Source organism: Aristolochia californica, unplaced genomic scaffold (genome assembly GCF_029961685.1).
Source record: "Aristolochia californica isolate CCGP_79_NKW_82.1479 unplaced genomic scaffold, dmAriCali1.0.hap1 SCAF_14, whole genome shotgun sequence".
Lineage (NCBI taxonomy): Eukaryota > Viridiplantae > Streptophyta > Magnoliopsida > Piperales > Aristolochiaceae > Aristolochia > Aristolochia californica.
The window spans coordinates 929,394-938,842 of NW_027181815.1; the positions used below are offsets into that span (position 1 = coordinate 929,394).

The 9,449-nt window shown below is 40.1% G+C and overlaps 2 protein-coding genes across 2 annotated transcripts; both read left to right on the forward strand.

Moving 5' to 3' along the window:
• Positions 1-579: 579 nt before the first annotated feature.
• On the forward strand, positions 580-5,444 carry LOC137950500 (uncharacterized). Its single transcript, XM_068796998.1, has 3 exons — positions 580-886; positions 3,243-3,334; positions 4,734-5,444. The coding sequence occupies exons 1-3, from the start codon at positions 734-736 to the stop codon at positions 5,140-5,142; spliced, it is 654 nt and encodes a 217-aa protein (XP_068653099.1). The 5' UTR covers positions 580-733; the 3' UTR covers positions 5,143-5,444.
• Positions 5,445-6,000: 556 nt separating this feature from the next.
• On the forward strand, positions 6,001-9,165 carry LOC137950136 (U-box domain-containing protein 41-like). Its single transcript, XM_068796518.1, is given in 3 exon segments — positions 6,001-6,074; positions 8,297-8,959; positions 8,961-9,165. Coding segments are annotated over 3 exon segments (942 nt in total).
• The last annotated feature ends 284 nt before the right edge of the window (positions 9,166-9,449 follow it).

Consider the following 9,449-nt stretch of genomic DNA (forward strand, 5'->3'; position numbering starts at 1 on the left):
CGTCTGTAATAATCTGGAATCTAAATCGAAAAAATTTCAGTTTCCCTTTTCCGAAAATTGGGTTCACAATATTTAAAAACCCCACCCCGGGTCACAAAGGGATGGGTTGGTCCAGATATTTATTGGACCGAGCTCCATTCTTGAAACTGATGCTTGAAGTACCTAAGCTCGAATTCGTTGGGTTTTCTTATGTTTGGCGGAAGCTTGGAATGGATTTGGAAATTCCTTGACCCAACCAAAATATTCCTGGAGTTCTTGGAATGCTGGGCCTTGGAGTGGCTTTGATGGGCTTAGGGCGCGCCTTTTAACGGGTTTGGCCCCTTACTGGGTCATTTTATTTTTTATTTTTTTGCAGGCTAATGGGAGTGCGGAAGTCAACTGATAAACGGTTATGATCATACCGATAGAGGCAGAGAGGGCCAGATGGAGCTTCTCATGTGCTTCTCACGTTAAGACCATCTTTTGTTCGAGTCGTGGTCTCCTGTACCTGGTCAGTGACGCGAAGATGGGGCAAAAGTTGACTCGGAGAAGCGAGGAATACCTCTCTTACTCGTAGTTGTCTTGGTGCGGTCCAAACCCCTCCAAAGTTAAATGAGAAAAATTCCCATCTTCCCCCCTCAAATGCATGAACCTTGAACTCCCCCTTTCGCAGATTTTCCACGCTCACACGCCGAACTTCTGTCTCTCATTTTAATCTTACTGATTTTTGTAGAATCAGAGAGGTTTTTACTGGATGATGTTGAATGTGTGGAAATGGTATCAGAGGTGTCTTACTGTTCATCCGTTGAAGACCCAAATCATCAGCTCCGGTTTTCTGTGGGGAATAGGAGACATCGCCGCGCAGGCTATAACGCAGTCTACCGTAAACGTAAAGAAGGACATCAGTGTAAGCTCAACTCGTCGCAACCCTGTATTCCCAATTGATTGTCTTTCTCTCTAGTATCTGCCTTGGTTTATTCCTGATATTTTCCTTGCGGTTAAATGCGTACCTGGTATGTTGGTCGTAATCGATGTGTCTTATAATCTCCTGCGGTCGTGATTCTCCGAAGATGGCATTAGGTTTGCTCATAGTATGTACTGCTTGATGGTATTTGTTACCTATCGTCGTTGAATTGGACGATTGTTATCTAGCTGCTCAAGTCCTACCAGTGGCTTGTCTTTGTTTGTCATCAGCCAAGCGGTTTTTAAGTCAAATAACTCTTAACCGCTGCTTCCATTTCCTCCTTGTATCAATCCATATGGTTTGTTCTGATGATCTGGTTGTTTTTCGTTTCTCACTCTTTTCTTTTCTGATTTTTTTATATCTATTTTTCTTGCTTTCTTGCTACACATTGATGTCTTTTTTGTCTCTGTCTATTGCTGATGTACTCATCCTGTTTGAATGTGTCTATAGATTCAGTTTCTCTCATGCTTGAGATTGCCTGGAGAAAGCTTGCTGTCTCCAATGTGTCTTCATAGACCCAGCTAGTGGAACGACTATTTTGTTTTCTTAGTTTTTAGTTTTTTGCTTTCTTTCATTTCCCATTCATTCTCTTTGGAGAACTGTGCTTTATAATGCACGTCAATGGTGAAGCGACTAATCACTAAAATATCATATCAAATATGTAATCAATAATACTACCTGCTGCATTGAATGTAAAGCAGTGGTTACTTACTAAATGGAATTGTGAGAAGTGTGACAAGTACAGAAAGTTTCTAGTTTGAAGATTGGGTGGGACATTGGCCATGTGATCATCTAGCCTGGAATGTATTCCAAATTTAGTTTCCTTCAGGATGTAATATAAACCATTTCTTGTGTCCTTGCCACTAGTTAACCTAATCCTACACTTGATGAAACAACTTCTTGATAAGAAAGTGCTTCCGTATAATTATTTATTGCAGTAATTGGGTGAAAATTGGAAACTCCTTCTATCCAGTGTTTGAGAACAGATTGTGTGCAATTGTTTGAAATGTTGCTGTTCAGTACGCCTTTCAAAAAAAAAAAAAAATTGATGTTCAGTAATAGCTGCATTCAGCTCCTCCAGAATAACAGCCAGAATGGATTACTTTGTTGTCTATCAGGGTTGTTTCATCTCTAAAAGAAATTTAATCAAATTAATTTGACTTATTTTGCACCTATATCTGTGGCTAAATTAATACTTCTTTTTTACACTTAGAAGAATAGGTTGTCTCAGGAGCTAAAAAAATCTGCTTTCCATTCATTTGAAATTTTTTTATGAAATCTTGTTTATGCAACAAGTTTGAACATGATCTTAGGCTGTGAAGAGAAGTTCTGTTATCTGTGAGAAACATGATGGGTGTCCTGGTAGTTTCTTGAAGAATGTTTGCTCCTGGAGTGGAAAAGAGATCTTAGGTTCTTATTCAGAAATGAGCTTCCAGATCGTACATTTGTAGTAGGATCTCTCTCTCTCTCTCTCTCTCTCTCTCTCTCTCTCTCTCCCACATGTAACTTTAATTTTGTCCAATGAGAACTGTTTTGAATTATTTTGGAGATGAAATAAAGTGAGCATTTCGTTCTGAAAAATGAGGTAATATATGTGGGTATTTAAGGTCCAGGTTCTAACTGAAGATAAAAAGGAGAAAATTGACTGCATGTACTTTTAAGTTCTAAATTCTATTTCAATTATGGAAAACTGAAGCTTCCAAATTTATCACACACACACACATGCACTAAAGGAAAACAAGCTAAGTAAGATGAATGCTGACCCTTATTTGAACCTTCTTGTTCATGCTCCTAATTATTTGTTTGTTTTTGGAAGGCCCCGGAGAATGCATATATCTACAATGTAGGTCCATTCTCTCAGTTTTTATTCCAAAGTTCACTTATCAGTTTAGAAAATGAAAAGTGAAGGAGTCGAGATAAACATTGTGTATGGCTACTGTTTTAGACAAATATATGCTAATTTAGTTAAATCAAGAAAACTACCCTCCTAGTGGCTTTATTTCTTTACTATCCGATTCAATTTATTGGATAATTAAATGAAAAATTATTTCCATTCTTTTTGGAAGCCCATGAGAGCCTGCTGTTGAACAGCAATTTGAAGACATAACTGTGAAGAGATAATGGGACAGAATTGATGTCTTCAACTCATTTACAAAAAAATAAAATGTTGCCTTCAGTTATGCATTATACCTTTTTGTTAAAGGTTTTAGTATATTATATTGCAAATGGTTGGGAACCTGCACCAGATTTACTGTTTGAATCACTCATTGATATTTAGAGTCACTTGCTTGTTTAACAGGATGGAAGTCAAGAACTCAAGATCAACTGGCGGAGGGTAGCTATAACAAGCATGTTTGGATTTGGATTTGTCGGACCTGTAGGTCATTTCTGGTTAGTTTTTTCTGCTAATATTCACATTAGTCTTAGTTTACAAATTGATCCTTCTAGATGCAAAGAATCAACTTTACCCTTGAAGATGTATTCATTCTTTTGAAACATCGCTATTCTTATATGTATCAAAATATATACATACAAATGCAATCAGCTTTTTCATAAATACTATTCATATAAGCCAATGATCTGTAGTGTTCTTTCCTGAGGCATAATAATAGTTTTATATTATTTTTTAATTGAACAACTTAAAATGCTACAATTTGTTAATGATGTATCTAATTGTCATCAGAACATTGCTAGCAATGCTGGAGTGAACTTAGAGCACAAAGGAAAGGATTAACATAGAACGAGAAATGTATCACCTAGGACAAATGAACACCTTGTGAAGAGCAAGTGAAATTGGATCCCTGGCTAATGGACTTTCCATGAGGTGTACTTCTTCATGATTGTGAATCATAGTACGAGTTTTGCAGCTGCATATATTCTTCTAACCAAAAGCTAAGGTTATAATTCATGATAAACCTCATATATACCCATGGAAAGTAATTCCCACCCCTCATGAATTTTTTACTTTCTCTCCTCTAGCAATGAAGGAACCCACTGAAGTGAAATTCCAATGCAATTTCCTGGTGTGCTAACAAAAAAGGTGGCCTCTCAGAATGAATCCATCCTCAAATTTCTTGTACACTTGGGGGTGTACTAAAAGTCTGATACTCAAGTCTCCTGTCTTGTCAGCCTCTTCCGCTATCATTAGTTACAAGAGGCTACATTAGAATAAGTTTGCACTTGCTTTTATTTTAACTTGTTTTAGTTATTGGTTTTTTTTTGCTCCATATGCATTATTTCATTAATATTGCTTTTCCTGTCTGATTTTCCTAACCAATGTATACTCGTTGCTTTAGTTCGTTATTTATCAAGGCTTCTTGTCCAATCTCTTCCCTCTGATTCTTTGCAATTTCAGCTGATTTGGATATTATGCTCACAAAGTGATAAAATATTGTCAGAACTTAAAGCTTGAAAATATGTGCCCGTTCAAACAATTAAAGTTGTAAAATATATGCTCCTGTCTTATGAAAATTTAGTAGTGAAGGCTAGTAATGCTTAGTACCAAGCAGTAAATTCAATAGTTATGATGAGGAAAAGAAAACATAATGTGCACATCATACACCAGCTTCCAAGAAAAAAGGAAATGGTTTCAGTTTGGATACTGAATATTTAGGATCTGTCCTTGTTTCTTAGATGTTATACATACGGTATTTCTGTTAAAACCAGATTTTTTTTTCTTCTGCAATGTTTGCCTGCTCCTGTGAACTAGAAAAGTCTTTTCATATGAAGAACTAGTAGCCCATTAAGTTCTCACAAGTTTCTTTTTATGTACATTTTTGGGTTGTCACAGGTACAAAGGCCTTGATAGATTCATAAAGATGCGTCTTAAATTGCAACCAAAATCAGCTCGGTTTGTAGCTGCAAAGGTTGGTCTTGATGGGTTCATTTTTGGGCCCTTGGATCTGTTAGTATTTTTTTCGTACATGGGATTTTCCAACGGGAAAAACCTGGATCAGGTGAAAGAAGCTGTCAAAAGGGATTTTATCCCTGCCTTTGTTTTAGGTGGTGGAATATGGCCGATTGTCCAGGTTGCAAATTTCCGATTTGTTCCAGTGAGATACCAGCTTCTTTATGTAAATGTCTTTTGCTTGTTAGACAGTGCCTTTTTGTCATGGCTTGAGCAGCAACAAGACGCTCCTTGGAAGCAGTGGTTTACTTCTATCTTAACTTTGGAAGGGCAGAAGGGTCGGGAAGTATGACCCTTTCTCCCTTGATTGACTCTCTATCCATTTCTTTGACAGTCGGAAGAAAGTCTATTTATACAAATTTCTGATTCATGTATCTGTGAAAACTTTTAAAGAATACCAGCATGGGTTTTATTAGTTGGGATTCTCGGATTACTTTGTAAATTGAACGGCATCTCTCTCAGGGGGATTTGACTTTGACAGTAGAAAAATTAGTGCAAGTTCATAATGGGTTCTTCTGTACTGCCCATAGTTTTTCAAGGCGATATGATACTACAGGATAATGGAATGAGAGTTGGATATTTGCAAATTAATTCAGAAAAGATTCGGTGCCAGGGAATACCCTTAGCGAGCTGTCATTGTTAACTGGATTTGGTCTGGTACGTTTAGTTGAATCTGTGATACAAGCCTGTCCTGTTGCTGGCCGTAGAAGAAATATCTGGGAGATGCTTGTATCCTTGATGATTGTGGGAAATCAAGTGAATAGCAGATAAAAAATTTTGTGCCTTTTGAGCCTGGTGCCTGCTGTAAGAGAAGTCTGCAGTGTTTGACAATTTAGACATGAGAACAATGTTATCACTAAGAAGACACAAAAAGAAAGAATAAACAAAGCATGCTATTGCAATATCAATAATAAACGTAGTAACTGAATTTAATTTAAGCCACAGGTCTTCTCCTGGTCAGTGAAGGGAAAAATGCTTGATGGCACATTATCTGAAAAGGAGCATCCTCTCTCCTGGCATTACTGCATGCCTCCACATTCCAGAATAGCATATATAAGACGGCAAACCGAATACCAGCATAAATAAAGAGAGGGAACCTTGCATGGAAAACTATGTAAGTAGTTTAGCAAATCTGACCCCGAACTGGCCAATGCCTCTGCGAGATGAACTGTGGTTGGATCCTTGTCAAAAAGGAATTCAAATTTGTTCAACAATGCTTGTAAGGTATGCTTAGTAGATTTCGTTCATGCATTGGATTAGTGACAGGACGAATCTAGAGTTATGGTTGAAGAAACAAACTGAAGAAGAAAGAACACGGTATTATGGAGCATTCACATGAGCCAAGGAAGAGATGTCCAGAATGGACCAAAAACTGGTGGACCTTGTGAAATGAGCACATGCCGGCTCCAAAGCTGCAAAAACAGTTTACGTGACATGGATACAGTTTGAGTGCCTTCATTGTGCAACCGGAACAAAATAAGAACTGTTGAGCTAGAGAGAACCCAGACGACAATGACAATGATCTAAAACTATGAGCAAGACCTAAGCTTGGAGAAGCTGAAAGAGGATGGATAACCCATGAACTATACTTAACATTTTTCAATGTGGAGCACTTAATACCCTACCCCCCCCCCCCCCCCCCCCCCACACACACACACACACACATCTAGGTTTACACATAACAGGCCTAAGACATGGACACAAACTCCCACCTCATGGAGCTCACTACATATAGACTCCCACCTCATGAATCCCACAACACACAAATGGCCTCGACCTATGCACACATTCTACTCTAATAGCATTGTTAGATTGACTATGGTTTCGTCCCAAAATAACTGGTCACTTAGGAGGCCAGTTAGTCAACCTTATAACTCATTAAACTTTTTTAACATTTCTCAATGAGCGAAACCGACCCATGTGACTATTAAGGCCAAAAACCAAATCCTTCAGATCTACACATTCAAAAGGCGAAAATAGGGGGGGAACAAGCAACACCCCTATTTGTTCCTTGATACAGACATCCTGAAAAAAATTGATACAAGAAGTTAAAGAGTTTTTAAGAGGCAATAGTCAATTCTAAATACTAGAGAGCCAACTATTAATCTGCAAGGAAAAAGAAATATTTCTGACATATATGGGGATTAAGATCACTTAAGTGAAACAGATCTATAATTTTTAGTGCAAAGTAAAACTAGTGGACATAGAAACTCAGAAACCAGAAATTTTTTCCTCCCAGACAAAATTAATCAAGGCTACTCAGCATCATGAAGCTCAAGTCCCCATAAGTTACTTAAGATCCTTGCTTGGGTCAACATATAAACACAACAATTTAGTTGGTTGGCTACACACGACACTAAGGGTTACCAGACCGGACAGTTCAATCCTTTACAGACAACAAATATTCAAGTAATTGTCTATTTCTTGTCCACATTGGACCATATCTGATTCACCTATCATATTCGGATGGTAGAACAGGAGAAGACATAGGCAAGACAAAAACAATCGAGAAGAGAATTAAGAGAAGCCTCATTTAGAGCCCTTCTAACTTCAGTGGCATCTTCTTGATTAACAGTTAAAATACCAAAGCATCAAGCTGATTCATATTTATAGATGGGACTCTAATCACCAGAAACTATCTTTTCATATTCTTATCTCTTATAGCTTCTAACCAATTCGTTTTTCACTGTGTAAAAACATAAATAATGACTGACCTTATAGTTCCGTAAGCTGTGGAATAAAGGCAAAACCAGTTAAAATGAAAGAGGTAACCAGACCAACTCAGAGGAGAGGTTTGACTACCGCCACGGCATTCTCGGGGAAAAAGCTTCTTTGAATTTTATCATGCTAGTCGCATCACCAGCCTCGGATAGTTTTCAGATTAGGCGATTAAGAGAGAGACGAACTTGAAAGTTTTCAGAGAACACAACATTTATGTACGACATAACGATGAGCAGATACGTTTCAAGTAAGTAAGAGCGATTCCATTTTTCAGCCTCGATTTTTGTCTGGACAATCGCAGATAATCTCGCGCCATTTTTTTGAAAACTCCGGAACTCCGGTTTTGGTCTCCCACCAGATAGCCCTCGCGATCTGCAACCTACCCGTTTACAAATTTACAGGAATGCTACTCATTGCACTGATATATTTACCGAACAGAAATCTGGTATATAATAGAAAACAAAATAAGCTTTTGTTTTCAAAATTTGAGCTCAAAGAAGTAAGAATTCATCGACTGGATAGATGTAACGGTGTAAACCCTACTCACCATCTTCCTTTATCTCATCACCGCTCAGGATAATCCTATTTCGGGATGCTGATAAACTTGAGAAGAATACTCGTGGAATACCATGTGGGACTATCGAAAACTATGTTAACAATCAGGTCGAAGGAGTCGGTTATTGAAATTGAAGTAATTGAGACCGCGGATCAGCAGCTTTTTGAAGGACTTCGGCAGAGGAAGAGGAGATCTTTGTCCAGCTGACGAGCCCCCAGATTACCGACCAAGAGGAAAGCGTGACTACCCTGCGGAGGATCACCAAGAACAGTCCCGAAGAGCGAGTCCCTCTCTGCAACTTCAGGATTTTGGCGCCGATGCGGCCGCTTTTAGTGTCCGAGTACACCACGACTCAGGTAAACGCAGTTGCAGCCATCGTGAACTTATCTCTGGAGAAGTCCAACAAGGTCCATATTGTCTATTCCGGTGCGGTGCCGCGGCTGATCGACGTGATGAAAGGAGGGTTCATGGAGGCTCAAGAGCACACGGCAGGAGCTACTTTCGGCCTCGCAATGGACGACGAGAACAAGATGGTGATCAGCGTACTTGAGGCTCTGCCACAACTGCTGCATCAGGTGATGTGGTCGGAAAGCGAGCGGACCCGCGAGGACTCGGCGCTGGCGTTGTACCACCTCTCGTTATCACAGGCGAATCTGTCGAAAGTGCTCAAGCTGGGTGCCGTGTCATCCCTGCTGGGGATTGCGCAAACAGGGGAGCTGGCGATGAGGGCATTTATAATCCTAGGAAGCCTAGCCGCAAGTGCGGAAGGACGGGCGGCGCTGCTCGATGCGCACGGCGTGGATAAGCTGGTGGGAATGCAAAGAGAGCAGGAAGGAGGGGGTGCGTGAGAACTACGTGGCGGTGTTGTACGCATTAGGGGGGTGGTGGGTCACTGCACAGTACTCAGTACATTATTTTCATGCGCATTATGCATTTCATGTTCATCTTCGTGCGCATTACGCAGTTCATATCCTGGTATCGTTATGGAGCACCAAAATTCATGTTTATGTACATAAAGAGTTTATGTCCCAAGAGTAAACGGCGGAAAGCGTTTTCCGCCCAATTTTGAGAATCATCTACATGACTCTCGCGCGGGGCTCTCTCTGCCGCACACCTCTCAGCCATGGCATTCCCGCAGTCCTCTCTCGTCTCCGCAACCCTCTCTCATCTCCATTCCCGCAACCCTCTCTCATTCCCGCAGAGCACGGGAGGTCGAACATCTGTTGCAGAGCTTCTCGGCCTCCTCTTCTCCCTCTCAGCGTACCGTTGGAGCGCCGCCTCTGTCGGCATTACCCGTCGCCTTTGCCTGGCCCGTCCCCGTC

Coding starts and splice junctions, on each gene's coding strand:
- LOC137950500 (XM_068796998.1), top strand. CDS start 734: ATGATGTTGAATGTGTGGAAATGGTATCAGAGGTGTCTTACTGTTCAT. Junction 887..3,242: donor ACGTAAAGAAGGACATCAGT/GTAAGCTCAACT, acceptor CTTGTTTAACAG/GATGGAAGTCAAGAACTCAA. Junction 3,335..4,733: donor GGACCTGTAGGTCATTTCTG/GTTAGTTTTTTC, acceptor GGGTTGTCACAG/GTACAAAGGCCTTGATAGAT.